The 22,594-nt window shown below is 38.0% G+C and overlaps 1 protein-coding gene across 4 annotated transcripts in view; it reads left to right on the top strand.

Annotated features, from left to right (window-relative positions):
- NUBPL (NUBP iron-sulfur cluster assembly factor, mitochondrial) overlaps positions 1-22,594 on the top strand; it is a 114,001-nt gene that overhangs the window by 69,856 nt on the left and 21,551 nt on the right. For all 4 annotated transcript variants that reach the window (XM_060175216.1, XM_060175215.1, XM_016185446.2 and 1 more), the window contains one exon: positions 17,537-17,622. In XM_060175216.1, coding sequence (XP_060031199.1) covers positions 17,537-17,622 — 86 coding nt within the window. The remainder of the gene's footprint in view (positions 1-17,536; positions 17,623-22,594) is intronic.

Below are 22,594 nucleotides of genomic sequence, written 5' to 3'. Positions count from 1 at the left end.
TAACTACTGAGACACCTGACAAAAGAACATCAATGGTAATGCAGTAATAATAGGGGACTTTAACTCCCCACTCTCTCCAGCTCAACCAGATAAAGAATTATTAAACAAGAGTGCTAAATGAAGAAATGGACAGATGAGGTGTTTTTTCTTTGGTGAAGTAGGCTATAAATAAGAGATGGAGGTGGGCAAGGTGGTAGCGCAGTGGGTTAAACTTACGTGGTGTGAAGCGCAAGGACCGGTGTAAGAATCCCGGATCGAGCCTCGGGTCCCCACCAGCAGGCATGTTGCTTCACAGGTGGTGAAGCAGGCCTGCAGGTGTCTATCTTTCTCTCCCCATCTCTGTCTTCTGGTCCTCTCTCGATTTCTCTCTGTCCTATCCAACAACAACAATAAGAATAAACAACAGGGGCAACAAAAGGGATACAATAGCCTCCAGGAGCAGTGGATTCATAGTGCAGGCTCCGAGCCCCAGAAATAGCCTTGGGGGAATAAATAAAATAAAATAAAATATGAGATGGAGTAAAGTGAAATGTGGAAAAGTAGTCTTTTTACATGATCAGTGTTGTTATACAACCTGTTTTTAAAGTAGTTTAGTAGTTTTAGAACTTATATTTCTACATGTGAAGACAGCTCGCTGGAGCCAGAGAAATAGCTCAGCAGTAGAGCAAAAGATGTGAAAGCTTAGCCCCCAGCCTCTGTCCCTGGTAATTCTCATATGCTGGAACTGAGTGGCCCCTCTCTATTTCTCTCAAAGAAATATATATATATGGATCCTTGAAACGCCTGTTGCAGTCTTTCAGAGCATTTACATGGAGCTGGGGAGATAGCCACAGGGATAGCATAATGTACTTTCAGGTCTGAGACACCCAGAGGGCCTAGGTTTCATCTCTGGTATTATCATAAGCCAGAGCTGAGCAGTGCTGATTCACAAGGAAAAATGATTATTTCATTATTCACTTGGATAATACATTAATAAAATTGGACTAAATTATCTTTTATTCTTAGTTGAGACTTTATGCCCTGGAAAAGTTTATTTCACACAGATAAACTGTTGTCCTTCAGTAATTTACTTTTTTTTTTAAACTCAGATAACAGGTCCTCTGCTTAGATATGAATTATGATTTTATCACTGTATTTTAATTTATGTTTATACTCTTTTAAGACCTGCAGTGCATAGATGTCTGTTAAGATTTTTTTTTTCTTTATCTTTGTTTTTGGATAGTTTTACAGTCGTGTTGTGTGCTGTTTTGATTGGTTTAGGGATTGGGTACTGCACCAAAGTGAGGAACTCTGGATAAGGAATGGGAGAGGGGGCTTGGGAGTGGGGGTGAGAGTATTTTGTAGACACTCATGATGCAGAATGGTGAAATGGATCCCATGTGTAGACAACTGTGCTATAAACCATTAACTTCCAAATAAGATGGGAAGAGAAAAAAAACGATTTGGTTTTCCTTTTAGGATCCCTTTCTTATATCCTAAAAGCAAACCAGTATATTTCTTTATTTTATTCCACTAATAGTGAATGTGCCATTACATAAGTGACTAGTACTATATGAGAATTAAAAGCTATTTTTTTTTAGTTTTTTTTAATTATCTTTATTTATTGGATAGCGACAGCCAGAAATCAAGAGGGTAGGGGAGATAGAGAGGGAGAGAGACAGAGAGACACCTGCAGCCCTGCTTCACCACTTGAGAAGCTTTCCCCCTGCAGGTGGGGACTGGGGACTTGAACCTGTGTCCTTGTGCACTGCTATGTGTGCACTCAGTCAGGTGTGCCACACCCAGCCCCCTAAAAGCAATTATTTTGTAAAATAAAGATAATATTACAATGACTTAAAGTCCATTCACATTATTACTACCATCCATCTCTAATACTTTCTCATCTTCCCAAACTGATGTTCTGTCCTCATTAAACAATAACTTTTTAATTTAATTTAATTTATTTTTTATTTTTATTTATTTATTTATTTTTTACCAGAGCACTGCTCAGCTCTGGCTTATGGTGGTGCGGGGGATTGAACCTGGGATTTGACGGAGCCTCAGGCTTGAGAGTCTGTTTGCATAACCATTATGCTATCTACCCCCACCCATAATTTAATTTAATTTAATTTTTTTTTTTTTTGCCTCCAGAGTTATTGCTGGGGCTTGGTGCCTGCACTATGAATCCACTGCACCTGGAGGCTATTTTTCCCATTTTGTTGCCCTTGTTGTGCTTGCTGTCATAGCTGTTGTTGGATAGGACAGAGAGAAATGGGGAGAGGAGGGGAAGACAGAGAGAAGGAGAAAAAGATAAGACACCTGCAGACCTGCTTCACCACTTGCAAAGTGACCTCCTGTATGTGGGGAGCCGGGGGCTCGAACTGGGATCCTTACGCCGGTCCTTGCGCTTTGCGCCATGTGCGCTTAACCAACTGTGCTACCGCCCGACTCCCTATTTTAATTAAAAAAAATTAGAGACAGAGAGGAAGAGAGAAAGAGACCCCAGTACTTCCCCAGATGCTTCCTTCACTGTGATAGAGGCCAGGTTTGAACCTGGGTCACACATATGGCAAAGCAAGTCACTATCCAAATGAGTGATTTTGCTGACCCTAAACAATAACTCTTATATTTTCTCTTCCCCCTAATCTTTGGTTTCAGCTGTTCCCTATTCAAGTTGTATTTTGTGTTACCAGAAGATGGCTTACCTGATAGAGTGTACACCTACTATCTGGTAGAGCACATGTTTTACTGTGTTCAACGACCTGGGTTAAACCTAGGTTGAAGCATTTCCAATCTAGGTAATTTCTGATAAAAATTAGCTTTTGTTGTTTGTTTTAGTTTATGCATAAATTTTCCCAAGCCTGTGTACCTGTATATGTTGAGTATCCAACCAATGGTTTGCATTGATGTTTACTATTATTTTATTCTTGTTTTGTGTCCTCACATATTGCTTTGGTCTTTAATTCATAAATTTTAAGGGAGTTTGAGGAGCTTTCTAGAAAGTCTTCTTTGGTCACTAGAATTAAAGCCCTAGATGAAGCTTAGAGAGTCCATTATTATGGAGGCCAGGCAGTAGAGCATCGGCTTAAGTGTACATAGTACGAAGCACAAGGACACACAGAAGGATCCTGGTTCAAGTCTCTGGCTCCCCTTCTGCAGGGAAGTCACTTACAAGTGGTAAAACAGGTCTGTAGGTGTCTGCCCCCCCCCCCGGCCCCATCTTCTCCTCCTCTCTCAGTTTTTCTTTGTCCTATCCTATTAAAAAGGTGGAAAAAATGGCCTGCAAGAACAGTGGATTCGTAGTGGTGGCACTGAGTCCCAGTGGTAACCCTGGGGAAATAAATAAATAATCCATTATTGCCATAGTGCTGATGATATTGGTGTAGGACATTTGACTAGTTTTGAAGCTTACTGGATTCTATTTAGAATTGCAGTTGCCATTGTTAGTGCATTCATACTTATGTCAATATTTAACAAATTAACAGTGACAAGATTATCTACATAGAACATGTACTAATTTTATCATTACAAAAAATGGCAATTAGTAAAATATCTTACCAAAAAGGATGTAAGAGAGAGTTGGGAGGATGATGCATATGGTTAGAGTTTGTGTGTGTATGTGTGTGTGTGTGTGTGTGTGTGTGTTTGGGTGTGTGTTTGGGTGTGTGTTTGGGCTTATTTCCTAAGCTTTAGTGTCATTTCATACCAGCCATATCTAAGTAGTTACCAAAATTGAGGCATCTCAGAGGATTTAGAGAAAAGAACACTACAAAAAAATTTTTAAAAAAATTTTTTTATTTAAGAAAGGATTAATTAACAAAACCATAGGGTAGGAGGGGTACAACTCCACACAATTCCCACCACCCAATCTCCATATCCCACCCCCTCCCCTGATAGCTTTCCCATTCTCTATCCCTCTGGGAGCATGGACCCAGGGTCATTGTGGGTTGTGCAGAAGGTAGAAGGTCTGGCTTCTGTAATTGCTTCCCCTCTGAACATGGGCGTTGACTGGTCAATCCATACTCCCAGTCTGCCTCTCTCTTTCCCTAGTTGGGTGGGTCTCTGGGGAAGCTGAGCTCCAGGACACATTGGGGTCTTCAATCCAGGGAAGCCTGGCCAGTATCCTGATGGCATCTGGAACCTGGTGACTGAAAAGAGAGTTAACATACGAAGCCAAACAAATTGTTGAGCAATCATGTACCCAAAGCTTGGAATAGTGGAGAGGAAGTGTTAGGGGGGTACTCACTGCAAACTCTAGTGTACTTCTGCTTTCAGGTATATATTTTGCAGTAGTTTATGGATAGGTGTGAAGATATGCTCTCTCTCACAGAAACTGGTGTATATCTAGGTTTTGGGACTTTGTTAGAAAGTGAACCACCTGAGATGAAATTAGAGTGTACTGTAAAAGGAAAGGTCTCACCCGAGTAATGAAGTTGAAGGGTTGTCATTCCACACGTGAAGTCTCTGGACACAGTCTGAAGTGAAGCATTTTGAGGTGGCAATCGTTGCGTTGGTTAGGTTGTGATCGGCGGATGCAATATTATTTAATATGGATTGGGAGAGGCATACGGGAAAGTGGGCCCTATCCAAGGGTTCCAGGACTGGGGGAAGTAGGGGCTCTATAGTGGAGATGTGAGGTTCCTGCTGTCTTAGGGTTCAAAAAGACAATCGATAGTTAATGTTATCATCACATTATTTAGTAATTGGGTTAACTTTGAAAAGTCCTTTTGTTATGGTTTGCTGTACAGTACCCAGTATCTTGTATATAGCTGTGCTATTGGTTGCTTCTGATCTACTTGGTCTAGGCTTTTGAGAGACTCCGCTTATCAAATACACAGCCTATATATTAAAAAGATTCAGTTTGTGTTTTGAAAAACTTTGAGACATTCAATTAATTTTACCCCTCTCAAATTAATTAACTAGTGAATTATATGTCTACATTTTGCTAGGAGTGTACATAAACACCATTCCCACCACCAAAAGACTGTGACCCATCCCTCCCACCCACTCCCTCCCCCCACTGGCCCAGGAAGCTGCATGTCTACCCTCTCCCTCACCACAGGGTTTTTACTTTGGTGTGCTACTTACAATTTGGTCAGGTCCTGGTTTTAGTTTCCCTTTCATATCTTCTTATTCAACTTCTGTTGATGAGTGGGATCATCCCATACTCATCTTTATCTTTCTGACTTAGCTCACTTAACATAATTCCTTCTAGCTCTGTCCAAGAAGGGTCAGAGAAGGTGGGTTCATTGTTCTTGATAGTTGCATAGTATTCCATTGTGTATATATACCACAGCTTTCTCAGCCACTCATCTGATGTTGGGCACCTGGGTTGCTTCCAGGTTTTAGCTATTATGAATTGTGCTGCTATGAACATAGGAGTACACACCTCTTTTTGGTTGGGTGTTATGGAGTCCTTGGGGTATAACCCCAGGAGAGGAATTACTGGATCATATGGAAGGTCCATGTCTAGCCTTCTGAGAGTTTTCCAGACTGCTCTCCACAGAGGCTGTACCAATTTACATTCCCACCAGCAATGTAAAAGGGTTCCTCTGTCCCCACATCCTCTCCAGCATTTGTTGCTGCTGTCCTTTTTGATGTATGCCATTCTTACAGGAGTGAGGTGGTATCTTAGTGTTGTCTTAATTTGCATTCCTCTGACAATCAGTGACCTAGAGCAGTTTTTCATATGTTTGTTAGCCTTTTGGATCTTCTCTGAGGTGCATGTTTTGTTCATATCCTCTGCCCATTTTTGGATGGGGTCATTTGCTTTTTTGGTGCTAAGTTTGCTGAGCTCGTTATATATTTTGGTGATTAGTTTCTTGTCTGATGTATGGCATGTGAAGATCCCCTCCCATTCTGGGAGGGGTCTCTTTGTTTGTTTAATAGTTTCTTTGGATGTGAAGAAGTTTTTCAATTTGATGTAGTCCCATTGGTTTGTTTCTGCTTTAGTCTTCCTTGCAATTGGGTTTGATTCATCAAAGATGTCCTTGAGGTGTAGGTGGGAAAGTGTTTTACCAATGTTTTCCTCTAAGTATTTGTTTCTGGTCTGACATCTAGGTCTTTGATCCATTTGGAGTTGATTTTTGTTTCTGGTGAGATAAAGTGGTTCAATTTCATTCTTCTGCATGTTACAACCCAGTTTTCCCAGCACCATTTATTGAAGAGAGCCTCCTTTTTCCATTTAATCCTTTGGGCCCCCTTATCGAAGATTAGATGTCCATAGGTGTGGGGACTAAAAAAAATTTCTGACCTGACTTCTATCTGGAATAACCTATCAGAATCATACTTGCCTAGCTGGATTACTTATTCTTTTTTTCTTTCTTGTTAAGAAGTCTTTGTATTTGTTATTGGATAGAGATAGAGAGAACTTGAGAGGAGCAGGGGGACATAGAAAGGGAAAGACACAGAAACACCTATAGCACTGCTTCATGAAGGTCATGAAGCTCATTTAAGCTTTCTACTCATGAAGCTTTCCCCCTGCAGATGTTGGACCAAGGGCTTGAATTTAGGACCTGGCGTTCTGTAATGTGTGCACTTAAGCAGGTACACCACCACTTGGTCCTTGGATTATTTATTCTCTAACCATGGTTCTGATTTTCTTTTCCTTTTATCATTGACTTTAGAACTTAAAAAAAAAAAAGATATCCTATGCTTTTCATGTGTGTATTGTTCTTCCTTTTCTCAAAACTAAACCACATCAGCATTTAAATCACTTGTGACTTGACATTCCTTTCTTCCCCAATAAACTTCTTCATATAACTTGGGATATTCTTCCCAAAACTCCTGTTTTCACTACTCTGTCTTTCCTACCTTTATTTTCCACAGTTTCTCTCTGTAACCCTTACTTAGAATATCTTTCCTCAAGGCCAGTTGATGGTGCATCTGGTTAAGTGAACATATTATAATGCTCAAGGATCCTGGATTCAAGCCCCCGATCCCCACCTGCAGGTGGGGGGAGCTTCGTGAGTGGTAAAGCAGGGCTGCAGGTGCCACTCTCCCTCTTATCCATCTCCCCTCCCTGTCAATTCTATCAATTAAAATAAAGTTTAAATTGAAAAAAAGTATATTTCCTCTTCAATCAGTCGATCCCTGAATGCCATTTGCCTTTTATTTCAAATGCCTGCTTTTGCCATCTCCCCCAAGCCTCCAGTTAGGAATCATTGCTGTCTTTTTGGAATTATATAGCATGTTATTTGAACCACTTCTTTGGTATTTCTTGTGTTCTTCATTCAAGAACTGCATAATCATGTTACCTTCATTACCAGACTGTTACTCTATATAGGACCAACGTTGTTTCATCTTTGCATTTTCACAGTGCCAAACTCAGTGCCATCCTAGAGCTATTTGGAAATGCTGAGTCAGTGAATAATGATTTAGCTGTGTCTAATATCTCCTCAACTGAGTTGTACCTTAAAAGCAGTGTTTTTTTCCCCATTCATTACAGTATTTCTCAATGTAATTTAATGAATGGCCCATGCAATCAAATCGCAAAGCTAATTAACTAATTAGTACTGTTTATGTGAATGGATTTTTATTTCTTTCATTTCTGTGATTTCCCCCTCTCAGACTACCTTTTACCCAGAGGTGTGTGTGTATATGTGTGTGTGTGTGTATATGTGTGTGTTCAACGCATTTCTTCAGATCATACATTTTAGAGAAGACTGCCTTTATGATTTTATGCTTTTTTTCATTTCCTATACTATGTATAATACCCTTATAATTAGTTAGCATCTTTTAGGATTGACTTTATTTTTGTGTTGAAGATAATTATATGTGTGGAGATACTAGCTCCTTGGTTTCATGCTGGTTGTGTATTAAATTACAAATGAGAATCAGTAACATTACTCTATTGTGACAGGATAGATTGTTTTACTTACTTATACTTGCAGGGCTATTTAGCAAGTTCTGTCTCTGTTTTTACCTTTGAAACAGCTGTCTACCCTACAGACTTTTAAGGATAGACAGAATATAAAAAAAGCAATAGTTTTGACAATGTTACCTTTTTTAATTTAATTTTTAATTTATAAAAAGGAAATATTGACTAAACCATAGGATAAGAGGGTACGGTACACCGTCACACAATTCCCACTGCCAGAACTCTGTATTCCATCCCATCCCGATAGCTTTTCTATCTTTAACCCTCTGGGAGTATGGACCCAGGGTCATTGTGGGATGCAGAAGATGGAAGGTCTGGCTTCTGTAATTGCTTCTCCACTGAACATGGGCATTGACAGGTTGATTCATACTCCCAACCTGTCTCCCTCTTTCCCTAGTGGGGAAGGGCTCCGGGGAAGTAGAGCTCCAGGACACATTGGTGGGGTGTATGTCCAGAGAAGTCTGGTCGGCATCCTGCTAGCAACTGGAACCTGGTGGTTGAAAAGAGAGTTAACATACAAAGCCAAACAAATTGTTGACCAATCACGGACCTAAAGGCTGGAATAGTACAGATGAAGAGTTAGGGGCCCCTCCATTTTGTAGATAGCTAGTAGGCATATTTTAGTTATATTCCAAAGGGCCTGTGGCTATATTGATATATATATATTTTTTCCCCTGAGCTTGAAATCTGATATGCAAGTAGATCCTAATTGTCTGGGGAGGTGATGTCATGGCTGGCAGAAGGACCAGAAAGCTGGATCAGGGAATAGAATAGCTCCCAAATATGGGAAAGGTGTATTAATAGTTTTGCCTGTAAAGACAGTGTTTCCTTTTTATAAATAAAAATAAAAAGAAGAAGAAGATGAAGAAGCTCTGCAGAGATCAATGGTAGCACAGCAGATTAATCGCATATGGCGCAAAGCGCGAGGACCAGTGTAAGGATTCCAGTTCAAGCCCCTTGCTCCCCACCTGCAAGCATAAAGCAGGTCGGCAGGTGTCTGTCTTTCTCTTCCTCTCTCAGTCTTCCCCTCCTCTCTCGATTTCTCTCTGTGCTATCCAACAACAATAGCAATGACAATAACAAGGGCAACAAAAATGGGGAAAAATAGCCTCCAGGAGCAGTGGATTCATAGTGCAGGTACCAAGCCTCAGCGATAACCATGGAGGCAAAAATAAGTAAATAAATAAAATAATAAAAATAAAGAAGCTCCCTTTAGTTTGTGGTCTTTTAGTGGGCTGCTATGGCTCATCTGGTAGAGCACACATTTTACTATGTTTAATGACCTGGGTTCAAGCCCCAGCATCTGAGGTGGAACAGTGCTATTGTGTCATCTGTCTATGTCTCTGATTCTGTCTCTGAAATTTAAAGGAGGAGGAAAAAAAAATCTTGTGAAACAGTGGAATCACTCAAGTGTGAGACACCATCCACAGGGCAGGAAAAAAAAAAGTGTGTGGTGTTCTTAAGAAACTAATTGCATACCTTTAAAGAACTTTATCCCCATCTTGAGGTGGTGGTGGAGGAGGTAAAAGTTAGAAAGAGCCTTTATATCAACTTTGAATTTCTTCAAATCATGTTAAAAATGACAAGTTAAATGTTATACTTTGTAAGATAAATTTTCTTTTTGGAAAATTGGGGTTGAGGGTAGTCAGGCCTGTACAAATAAAAAAATAAAGATCTCTCTAAGAATATTAGAGAATGTGTTCTTTGGGTTGTATAGCAAGCTCATTATAAGAAGAAACTTTAAAGAAAAAAACCTCGTATTTGTGTAGAACAGCAGTAATGAATGTGTTGATAGGGTATTAGAGACTAATGATTTAAATTTGAACTTACGTAGCGTCTACTGAATCATTACATGTTAGTATTCCTAGTAATTGCTAGAGGGGAAGAAAACAGGATAAATAATGGGAAGTAACCTATTATAGTCTTTAGATTTGCTCTTGTCTGTTGAAGTTCTTCAAGTGGAAAGGTAGTGTTTTGTTTTTTTGATAAATTAGTTTAATTATTCCCCACCAGAGTTTTCTATAGTGCGTAGCTCCTGCACGATTCCATTGTTCTTGCTGCCCTCCCTTTAAAAATCAATCTCGCTGGGAGTATGGATCGACCTGCCAAAGCCCATGGCCAGCCGGGAAGCAGACCCTCCACCTTCTGCACCTCATAGTGACCCTGGGTCCATACTCCCAGAAGGATAAAGAATTGGGAAGCTGGGAGTCGGGCGATAGCGCAGCTGGTTAAGTGCACGTGGCACTAAGTGCAAGGACCTGCGTAATGATCTTGGTTCAAACCCCCGGCTCCCCACCTGCAGGGGAGTCACTTCACAAGCGGTGAAGCAGGTCTACAGGTGTCTGTCTTCTCTCTCTCCATTTCTCTCTGTCCTATATAACAATGACAACATCAACAACAACAACAATAATAACTATAGCAATAATTAAAAAAAAAAACAAGGGCAACAAAAGGGAAAATAAGAAAGAATAGGGAAGCTGTTAGTGGAGAGGATGAGATTCGGAGTTCTGGTGGTGGGAATTGTGTGGAGTTGTACTCTTCTTATCCTATGGTTTTTGTCAGTGTTTCCTTTTTATAAATAAAAATAAAAAAAATAAAAACCACTCTGTCTATATTATTTATTTATTTATTGGATAGAGACAGGAAAATTAAGGGGGAAGGGGAGAGGGAGAGAGAGAGAAAGAAGGAGACTTGCAGCACTGCTTTACCACTTGTGAAACTTCACCCTGTAGGTAGGGACCAAGGACTTGAACCCAGGTCCTTGTGCATTGTAGCATGTGCTCTCTATTGGGTGTGCTACCACTGCCCCCTTCCATCTTTTTTTTCTTTAAATCTCTCTATCTCCCACCCTTCCTTTTAAAATTTTTCTTGAAAGAGTGTAAGAGAGATATACAGATGGAGGAAGGAGAGACACCACAGCATTGTTCTACCACTTGTGAAACTTCTCTTTTGTGTTGTGTTTTCAGGTGGATAAAGTTTGTACTGTATTGGATAAGCTATGTCCTGGCCATGTTTGAAAATTTCTGGACACTTCATTATCCACCTGATGGCCAAACTTTCTTAGTGTCCTAAAGTTCAGTGGATGGCCAATGAATAGATAGAGTTGGGGAGTGGGGAAAAAGTAGCCCAACACATCTAGATCAGTTTGAGTCATTAAGCAAATTAACATTAGACAGCTTAGTAGGAGAAACCCCCCAAATATAATAACATGTATGGAAAACTTATACAACTATAAATTCTAAAGTAAAGTCTGGTCCAGTGATAGGTAACCCATGTCATTAAATTCTTGGGCATCAAGAAGCAAGAAGGGGAACATTTCACATGACTAGGAAGGGATGACTTCATCACTACTCTATGAGTAAAGATGAGATTATCAGAGAGTATATGTGCATTAGTAGAAGCCTACACCTGGACTGGGAGTATGGATTTACCAGTCAATGCCCATGTTCAGTGGGAAAGCAATTACAGAAGCCAGACCTTCCACCTTCTGCAACCCACAATGACCTTGGATCCATACTTCCAGAGGGATAAAGAATAGGAAAGCTATCAGGGGAGGGGATGGGATATGGAGATCTGGTGGTGGGAATTGTGTGGAGTTGTACCCCTCCTATCCTATGGTTTTGTTAATGTCTCCTTTTTTAAATAAATAAATAAATAAGAAAAGCTCAAACCTACACCTGGATGACCCCCCCCCAAAAAAAAAAAAAAAAACCTACTTTCTTCTAGGTCATATCAAGGGGAGTAGTAATTGCTTTCCCATCAGCAAAATGGCACCAGACTGAGACAAGAATTTCTTCTTAGCCTCTAGTAAGTTCACTGCTTTTAAAATATTTTGCCTTCTTTGGATAGTGGTAACAGTTTCTTCAGAGCCCCTCAGGGGTCTATCGACCTCTAGTACTTCATACCAAGGCAACTCTTAATAGAAGAGGTCTACTTGGATATATTGAGTATAACCTATCTGACCTTTTCAGGTAGACATCCACATTACTTATATTCATATCTAAGACAACTTTTTAAATCTTTTAAACATTTAGATGTAGAAGGAGTACCACTCCCATGATCTACAAATGAAAAAAAAATCACACTTGCTTATAGATAGCAGAAATTTCATCAGGGAGTATAGTTCTAAAGAATGATTTTACACTTTATACAGCATTTGGAAATAGAGCAAAGATTTTCAATATAAAGTTGTAGTCTTTATTTTCTAGCACAAACCTGGTTAAATAAAGTCACAGTAACCAGGGAATAACAATTCTCCTCTCTGGAGTTTATATATGTATAAAAAGAAATGTGTTACATTATTAAACAAACAGCCTTGGTGATGGCTCACTTTGAGCCCAGGCAGGCTGAGCTGTGTGGATCTAACAGAATGTGAAATACAAAATACTAAATCTAAGAGTCCAACAAGAACAGATGCTTGCTTACAGAAGAGCGAAAGAGCTTTGCTGAGTTGTATGCACAACTGGTGGGTTCCCCAAGGTGCTCACTGATCCTTACAAAGATGGATTCAAGACTGGTAAGAAGAGAGGACTTTTAACTTTACTGGAAATGTCAGATGGAGGGAGGTTGAAAATGAGATTTTCTTTTTTAAAGGTGCTAAAGAGAGCTAGTGTGGTTGTGAAAGAATGAGTTTCAGCTGAAACTCTTAAGCTGTCTGAAAACCATATGTGTTCCCATTTGTTCCTATTGAACACAGCCTGGCGTAGCCTTAGTATTTTCTTTATTAACATCATTAAGGTGAGGTGATTAGAAGGCTGTTACATGTTGATTATTACACTGAGGAGTCAATCTTTATCTCTAAACAATAGGTAAGCATCCAGAGGCCTTCTACAAACCTTAATTCTTAATGAAGTTAAAAAATACACATGCTCTCTTTCAATAAATTGGAAATACGTGTTTTCTAATTATTGGTTTTATAATTATTGGTAATCACTGACATAATTTTATATGATTCATTGCTAAGGTAAAAGAAAAGGTGACTAATATTTAATAAAGCACTGTACCTGATCTGATACTGATATTAATATATGTTCCTGGATCATATAGCAAATAACATTTATAATTCAGGAAGTTTTAGGATTGCAGAGGAATAAGACAGAGCTTTAAAAAAATACCAAAGTCAACCTGGCTTATAGTTAATAAACAGTTGTATATTTGTTAAGCTAGCAGAAGTTGAGTGATTATATATATAATATTCTTTTAAACAAATTTTAGTGCTTATCTTTTACTTATTAATTTTTTTGCTTGGTACATTTAAAATTAAAAAAAATTTTTATCTATTTCCTTTTGTTGCCCTTGTTTTTTTATTGTTATAATTATTATTGTTGTTGTTATTGATGTCATTGTTGTTGGATAGGACAGAGAGAAATGGAGAGAGGAGGGGAAGACAGAGAGGGGAGAGAAAGATAGATACCTGCTGACCTGCTTCACCACCTGTGAAGTGACTACCCTGCAGTTGGGGAGCCAGGGGCTCAAACCAGGATCCTTATGCCGGTCATGGCGCTTCGTGCCATGTGCGCTTAACTCACTGCACTACTGCTTGACTCCTGTATTTGTTCATTTTTTATAGAGGCAGAGAAATTGAGAATGTTGGGGGAGAGAGACACCTGCAACATTGCTTCACTGCTCATGAAGCTTCTCTCCTGTAGGTGGAGACCAGGGGCTTGAACCTGTATCCTTGACATTGTATTGTGTACATTTAACCAGATGTACTACCACCTGGCCCTGAGTTCTTTTGCTGCAAGTATATCTAAATAAAAGAATCAGCAGCACTTAATACTAGTGTACTATGAATGTTAAATATAATTAGTTCTTTGAAATCTTAGTTGACTTTACATTGTTGTGCTTAAGAGTTACAAATTAATAGAATTACTCAGCTAGCTACAATAATGAACAGTATGTGTTATACATAGTTACTTGGTTCCAGCACTATAGTTCTCAATCAAGCATAGGAATTAGATACAATCTGTGCTCTGGAGATTTAGAATGGCATAGTTGAATGAAAGTTCCTCACTGGTGTGTAATTATGATAAGCCTACCATCTGGAATAGTCAGTTGTAAATGTTTAACAACTCTGAACTCTGACCCAAAATCTCAATTTTGCAGTTAAGAGTAGACTTCCATCTTATTGGTCAAGAGGATTAACAATTAAAGCAATACTCCAGATAATAATTTTTAAGATGGCTACCTATTTGCAGCAATCTGCCATTCACCCTTCTGTAGTAAACCTCAGCTAGTAAAGAACCTGTTAGAAAAGAATACAACTTAGGCAGTATCATTTAAACAATGTTATTTGTTTGGACTTAAAACATTGTACCTTGAAAAATGTATAGACTTAATGCTAGTGTGCTGTGAATATAATATGAAAATAACATGAAATTTCTCCATGAAATTCTTGAGATAGGTGTTTTATAGTACTGTGTTTTTTTCCCCTCAGAAAACAATATTTTTGTTTCTACTGACATTGTTCATAGTAAGTAGAGAGAGCACACATTTCCTAACAAGCACTAAATTGAGTTGGCATCAGCAGTACTGGCATAAAGGTGAAATTATTTAGACTAGTTTATATTGGTTTGTGTTCCATGAGGCTTGAGAACAATTTAAAAAGAAAATGCTTAAGTAGAAAGTCAACAACTATAAGGATGAGATGCATCAGGACTGTAGACTACATTTTGATTAGTGAGATATATAAGAAAAAGATTGATATAATCCTTAAATTTTGGATTTTGATATGCAAATTGACTGATTAAATTTCATTTGTTAGAAGTTTTGTTTACTGTAATTTTACTTGATCTTAGGGTCACTCTAAGGATATTTACTGATAACATGTACTCAATTTGAGTACCACAAATGAGGTAATAGTTTGTGTATGGACCATTTGTGTGTGTGTGTTCTTCAAGTACTAGTGGTTTTTTTTTTTTTTTTTCTCAAAACAGTGTTCTAAATGTGGATTGCATTGTAAGTAAGGACCTAATCATTAGTTACTAATATATATCTCAGGGGGAAAAAAAAGGTTCTTAGACCAAAGAACCTTCATAAATGTGACTGGTGGCTTCAATGGAAGGTTTACATGTTTTGTGATCATTTGTCCTTGTCAAAAAGTTATTATTGTACAAATAGTACAATATAGATTTCTCTTTAATTAAACTCAGGTGGCATGGATGCTTGCTTGTGATGCTGTGTTAGACTTTTGTACAGAGAAAAATAAGTCATTTTCACATCTCTAGAATCTTACAGTTGTCCACATAATGTCATTGAGCACTTACAATACTTTCACATATTTTTAGTGGAAAAGGACTTTAAATAGAGCCAATGGGAATAGATTTATTTCAGAGGGGTGTTAATTGAGACTTAGTAAGCTTGTTAAGATTATGTCATACCTTAGCAGAGTCAGCTAAACACAATTTCAGAGGTCTTGAATCCAGGGTTCAAGGAGTTACCAACTATGAGTTCATGTAGCAATCCTCTAGTCTATAGATGATATGAAAATTGTTAAGTACCTATTCTGTGTAAAAAAAAAAAACAAAACAACAAATTGTCATTACTTTAATTCCACTAAAAAATAAGAGAACTCATAACTGCCAATAAAACTGTAATGTGTTGTGGAAAACTGAGCAATGTTATGCATGTACAAACTATTGTATTACTGTTGGATATAAAACATTAATCTCCAATAAAGAAATTAAAAAAACTATAATGTGTTATGTTAATACTAGTAGACAAAGTATGTATGTATGTATGTATATACATATAAAAATATATGTATTTTTTTCATTGCCACCAGGGTTATCACTGGGGCTTGGGTATGCAAAGTACATTTATAACACAAATGTGTATTACATTTGAATGCTAGTGGTGGTTTTTAGGAATAATACAATAGCAACATGCATTGAGAGAATTTGGAGGAGATAGCATGGTTCTGTTGTCACTTCCCTATTCTGACTTCTCAGAATGTTGCTTTAAATAATACTGTGTGTCATTTAACCTTCACTTGGTATTTATTGTTAACCCTACTTCTATTTTCATTAGCTGTAATCTTCATTGCCACTAAGAACCAATAGTTTTAGGCTTTGAAAGATCATGACAGTATATTTAGTTATAAGGTAATGGCTACCCAGGTGATTTGGAGTGTTTATGTTATTTTTCATGTTATCCTTTAGAAGAAACCACAAAATTTAAGAAATTCATAGACTCTGCAGATCATAACCAGGCCCTGCTTTTATTCTTTTCTTATAAAAAATCTTTATTTCTTTCATAGAGATAGGCAGAAATTGAGAGGAAGGGGGATATATAGAGAAAAGGAGATAGAGAGATATCTGCAGCACTGCTTTACCACTTGTGAAGCTTTCCCCCTGTAGGTGGGGACCAGAGGCTCGAACCTGGGTCCTTGCACACTGTAATGTATGTGCTCAACCAGGTGCACCATCACCTGGCCCCTGCTTTTTCTACTTAGAGGTGAAATATAGCCCCCCCCCACATACATTCTATCCTAGAATCTATCTGATTTCTGCCAAGTAATAGTAGAGATCCAGGGAAGCCTCCATCTCCACCCATTTTTTAATACTACCTTGTAACAGACCCACTACCATTTTCATCTGAACTTTTGCCACAACTCCCTAGTTTTACCCTTGCCAAACTATTCTCTACAGTATGTTGCTCACAAGTGGATTTCCTATAATATAAAATTTTATACTTAGCTTAGGAATCATGTATTTCTGGAAATTTTCTATTATTGTTGTTATTATTTTGGTGGCACTGAGGCCCATGGACATACATGATTTCACTGCTTCTAAGTCAATTTTTTAATGTTTTTATTTCTGATAGGGACAAATAGGGGAAGATACCACCATTTCTGGTGTTGTGGCACTCCATTTGGCAATGGGGTTTGAGCTGCAGCCACATACTTAGTAAGATGGTGAGCTGTCTTAAAACTCCCACTTACTACTTTTCTTTATCTCCTGCTTCCTCACCCTCACCTATGATCTTGTTTGCTAGCTTCTCCCCCAGACTGAATTAGTTATCATTCTTTTATTCCTCTGTAATAACAGCACATGTGTACCTAGTTAAGATATGTCAAACCTTAGCATAGTCAACTAAATACAGTTTCAGAGGTCTTGGATCCTGGGTTCAAGAAGTTACCAATTTTGAGTTCATGTAGCAATCATCTAGTCTATAGATGATATGAAAATTGTTAAGTACCTGTTCTGTGTAAAAAAAAAATAAACTTGTCATTAATTTCACTAAAAGTAAGAAAACTCATAACTTCCAATAAAACTATAATTTCTTGTGTTAATACAAGTAGTTTTAATGCTTAGCACAGTCTTTATGGTCCTTAATTTTTGCTTTTCCTAAGTATTAGCTTCTTGAAAGTTATACCTATCTTGCTTGTAACTTCTAACTAGCACATTGACTGGGAGGACAGTTTTGGTATTAGAATGATCTTGAAGTAGTGGTCAGTGAACTGTAATTATAGATGTAAAGAATTAAAAATAGGCAAAAAATAAAGCAACTTTTCTCATCTTCCCATTCATGTATATAAAAATTACACAAATTGCTTTGTTAATGCAGTAGACTCTTCTAACATCAACATAATTTAGGAGATAAATCTTTCCACAAATAGTAAAAAAGATAACATCATTTTGCTCTCTTCTTGTTTGTTTGTTTTTCCTTTTTGATTAGGTGCCATAATTGTCTCCACACCCCAAGATATTGCATTGATAGATGCACACAAGGGTGCTGAGATGTTTCGAAAAGTCCATGTACCTGTAAGTATATACAACATCATTGTTGGAAAGACTTCTAAAGATAGGAAAGACTTCTAAGTAAAGAAGCAAAACAATTGAGAAATACAATCCACATTTTAGTTTAGTGCATAAATCTTTATGGAAACTCTGTTTCATCTTATGGTTATTTTGAAAACTCACAGGTATATGCAAATATGTATATGTTAAACGGAAAATTCAGATACCTGTCACTAACAAAAAAAGTAACTTAGGAACATTTATTCAGTTGTTACTGTTGTTGTTATTATCACCATCATTACAGCTCCAAGACCTCACACATGTGTGATTCCATTGCTCCCAGACCAATATGTGTTCTTTCTACTCTAGATCAGGTGAAGGGAAACAGAGAGGGAGAGATACCATAGCATAGCTCTATTATCTATGGAGCTCTTTCTCTGCACCAGTGTTTCTATATACTGTCAGGGCTTCTGCCCGGGACCTCAGACTTGGTAAAGCTTGTACCCTATGGAGTGAGCTATCTCCTGCACCTAAGAAATTAGTTGGATAGATTAACTTGAACAAATAACTGTAGGGCATGAGAAAAAAAAAATCTTTTCCTTCTGTATCTACCAGTTTCACTTGTTTATAGTCCACCTTCTTTTAAAACTGTTTTTTCTATACAATATGGCAAAATAAAAAAATGTTGAAACATAATAAAAATAAGATTAAAAGGACAATTAAAACCAGATGGAATATGTAAACAAATTGGATGTCATTAATTGACTTAAGTATGTGCTAGAAGTATGTTTCAAATTTTCTAACAGCCATGGGAAAAGAAATATAGAACCATTGTAAAACTGCCCATTTCCATGAACTTGGAAAGAGCTTTTAAAAAAGGAAATTGATGTTCAAAGTAAACAGAGCTTACAACAGAAAGATGTAGGTTCTAAGAGTAATGATACTGTTTCATAAACACATCTTTAAAAAAATTTTTTTTTACTATTTATTTTCCCTTTTGTTGCCCTTGTTTTTTATTGTTGTTGTTATTATTATTGTTGTTGTCATTGGATAGAACAGAGAGAAATGGAGAGAGGAGAGGAAAACAGAGAGGGGAAGAGAAAGATAGACACCTGAAGACCTTCTTCACCTCTTGTGAAGCAACTCCCCTGCAGGTGGGGAGCCAGGGGCTCGAACCAGAATCCTTACGCTGGTCCTTGCACCTTGTGCCACGTGTGCTTAACCTGCTGCGCCACCACCCAACTCCCACATCTTTTTTCCCCCTATAAACCAAATTTCGTCCTCCTAATGTGCCTCAGCAAAAGCAAGTCTTGTGCCATAGTCTGACTTTGAACATTTTGAAATAAGATCTAGGTAGTGTTTTCATTATTCATTGATTCACTGGAAATGGTTATGGATATGGGGTAGGTCTTATATGTATTTTACATGTTGGAGAAATAGGTCTAAAGTGACTATAGTTGCCAAATTCAGCATTTGACCATTTAGTCCTTATCTTAAACTCACTTACATATATAGCACTTGCTACTTACCATCCTTAAAGTAGTGAAGCAAACAGTCTCACACTGTTCTGACAGTTCTCTAGATTTTAAAGCAGGAGGTAGAACAAAGAATCCTTATGGATTGAACAGTGGTAAGAGGAGTGATGGTTACTATTTCAGCTTAGACTGCAGATAGGTAGTAGCACAAAAGGAAGTACTGTGAGGAAATGCTTCCTTTTTCCAAGTCATTTTATTGGGGGAAATAATGGTTTACAGGACAGTTAACACATGGGTATAGCCTCTTATCTCTTCATGTTATATGTCTGCACACCACTCTCACCTTGCACTCAAGTCTTCTCCGCCCTCACCCTTTTTCTAGTTCCCTTCTCCCAGAGTCCTTTACTTCACTGTGCAGCACCACACCTAGCCTATGTTTCACCTTGAGCTTTCCCTTTTCCTTAGTTTCCACCTATGTATGAGATCAGCTTAGCTCATACTTTTCCTCCTAGATTATGTCATTTGACATGATTTCTTCAAGTTCCATTTAAGAAGAAGACCTCATAATTTTTACGGCAGTGTAGTATTCCATTGTGTATATATACCACAACTTTTTTAGCTGCTTGTCTGTCCTTGGGCATCTAGGCTGTTAGCTAGTTTGAGGTATTATAAATTGTGCTGCTATGAACATAGGTGTGTATAGGTCTCTGGGATGAGTGTTTCTGTGTTCTTTGGATAGATTCCCTAGGACAGGGAATGCCAGATCATTGGGTAGGATCATTACCACTGAGGAAACTCCAGACCATGTTCCACGGGGATTGGAACAATTTGCATTCCCACCAGCAGTGTAGAAGGATTCCTTTTTCCCCACATCCTCAAAACACTCCTACCCTTTCGAATGTATGGCATTCTCACAGGTGTAAAGTGGTATCTCGTCTTTATTTGCATTTCTCTAATAACTAGTGACTTTGAGCATTTTTTTATCATGTCTGATTTCCATTTACATATTTTTGGTGAAGATTCTGTTTATGTTGTGAGAAAATATTCTAAATAATATATCTTGGACTACATGAGGTTCATAAGTCCAATGCTGGGATTACTAGAATGTAAAAAATATATATTTGTTAAACTGTGGATCATGACAAAGTACAGCATGTGGCTTTGCCATGGACATGTGGAGCAGAAGTGGAGTGTGAGTTAAAAGTCATCAGGACTATATAATACCTCCAGTCTGACTTTAATTTTTATTTTTATTTGTTTATCTATTTATTTTTGCCTCTAGGGTTATCATTGGGACTGGGTGCCTGCACCATGAATCCACTGTTCCTGGTGGTCATCTTTTCCATTTGTTGTTGTTGTTGGATAGGACAGAGAGAAATTGAAAGAAGAGGGGAAGACAAAGAGGGGGAGAGAAAGACACCTGCAGACCAGCCTCACCACTGGTGAAGTGACCCCCCTGCAGGTAGCGAGCTGAGGCCTCAAAAACGGCCCTTGCACTCCATGCTATGTGCGCTTAACCTGGTGCACTACCGTCTGGTCCCCCTAAATCTAACTTTAAAAAAGTATTTTTATTTATTAATCATTTTATATATAGAGAGAAATTGGAGGGGAAAGGGAGAGAGAGAGGGAGAGAAGCAGGCACCTGCAGCCCTGCTTCACCACTTGTGAAGCTGCCCCCCTGCAGGTGGGGTCAGGGAGCTTGAACCCAGGTCCTTGCACACTGTAATGTGTGCACTTAACTAGGTGCATCACTGCTTGGCCCCCACTTTTTTTATTTTTACATTTTTCTCTTTCTTTAATATAGACCTCTTATTTTCATCCCTATATTTTAATTATTTTCCCTCTAAGTAAGAAAAAAATATTTAAAGGAGGTATACTGGATGAACTATCTCTTCGAAACTTGCAAAACAGGATAGGTGATCATTTTTTGCAAGTGAATCAACTCTGTAAGCAGCAGAAAACATGGTGCAGCTAAATGCAAAGAGGATCCTGGATGCAGATTCGATTACTTCAGAGATCCCTCTCCCTCTGCCTCTTAAAATCTACACTATCCAAGTAACAGCAAAGCATTTGAAACTAGAAAGTATCCCATATATGAAAAGAAGCATTTTCTTTGTTTATACCACTTTATTCCATCCCCCCCCTTTTTTTTTAGTCTTGCTCTGTTTTTTTCCCTTTTAAAGTGCATTAGTTACCATGGAAACAGTGGTGTCATTGGAATTCATTGGTATGGACAGAGTTTAGTAATGTCTACAAGAACATTCTGAAGTGAAATGATTTCTTAAAAGCCAAGGCTCTGAGAGGAAAAAGAAGAAAAGACAAACTATAAAATTATCTGTTTTCTGCTCTATCAACTCTGCCAACTTCTTGAGTATCTCAATATTTGCAGATATACTATTTTTTAAAAGCTAGTAAAATTTAACTTCAAACATTTTTAATGGTGAGGTTACTTTATGTGTTTTACCATTCTCACCCATTTATGCTGCCTTCTTTTACAAAAGAGGACAGCTGCCTCAGCTTAGAGTCCTTGTCCTGCCATGTAAACTTTGGAGTCTGTACTTAAGGAATCAATTAACTTTAATTAAAATATATATACCTATATGTTGATACTAAACTGAGTCCTTTCCATAAGTAATGTACTGTGATAAACTCTATTAGTGATTTTTAAAAACGAATGAAATCTTTTTTCTTCAAGTTCTTTATCATAGTGTATACTAGTCACATTTGGTGAAGAGACCCTGAATTCTGAGGAATATAAGATTTTCTTCTCTGCACTATTAGGGAAGACATCTGTGGACTTTTATGACTTTTATTATGTCCCTGATTTTTTTCCAGCTGTTACCAACACTAATAAGCCATTGTCAGCTGGATAACTTGCTTTTTTTTTTCCTTTCTCAAACTCCTACTTAGACATTACTACCTTTAGGAATCTTCCCAAAGTACCAGAGAAAGTCAGTTATTCTGCTCTGAAGTGCTTGAACATATGCTTAGTTTGGCTCTTATCCCACTAAAGGCTTGCCTGACAGTCTCCAGAGGTGATTGTGAGTTCCTTAAAGACAAGAAAACTTGTTTTCAAGATTCTTGAATGCATTGTTACCTGGCATAGAGTAAATGATATTTATGCTGACATTTGTCCTGAGTTAGACTAGCATCCACTATCTTCTATTGCTTTGGGGTTTCCATACCATGGTCTTCATTATGCTGTTTCTGCTCACAAAATATATATTGAATGAATAATGAAGTTTGATTTTCATGAGTATATCAGGAAACTGGCAGAGGCACAGAACTGAATCTAAAAGAATCAGGAAATCACAAGTTGTGTTCAGTTATTCATTTGTCTATAATTAAAATAATGTATTTGAATGTGTCTTTGTTGAAGCCACATTTGGTTGAACCTTAAATACTAGGCTAAGGGATTTGAGCAACCTTAAAAAAGAAGTGGAAAGAGGGAGTGAGAGAGGAAGCACAGAGAATGACACAGAGAGAAAGCCACTCTAGAACAAGAGGCATAGAATCAGACC

This window comes from Erinaceus europaeus, chromosome 16 (genome assembly GCF_950295315.1).
Source record: "Erinaceus europaeus chromosome 16, mEriEur2.1, whole genome shotgun sequence".
Lineage (NCBI taxonomy): Eukaryota > Metazoa > Chordata > Mammalia > Eulipotyphla > Erinaceidae > Erinaceus > Erinaceus europaeus.
Note: the sequence above shows the minus strand (reverse complement) of the source record. Positions and strands in the feature narration are given on the sequence as shown.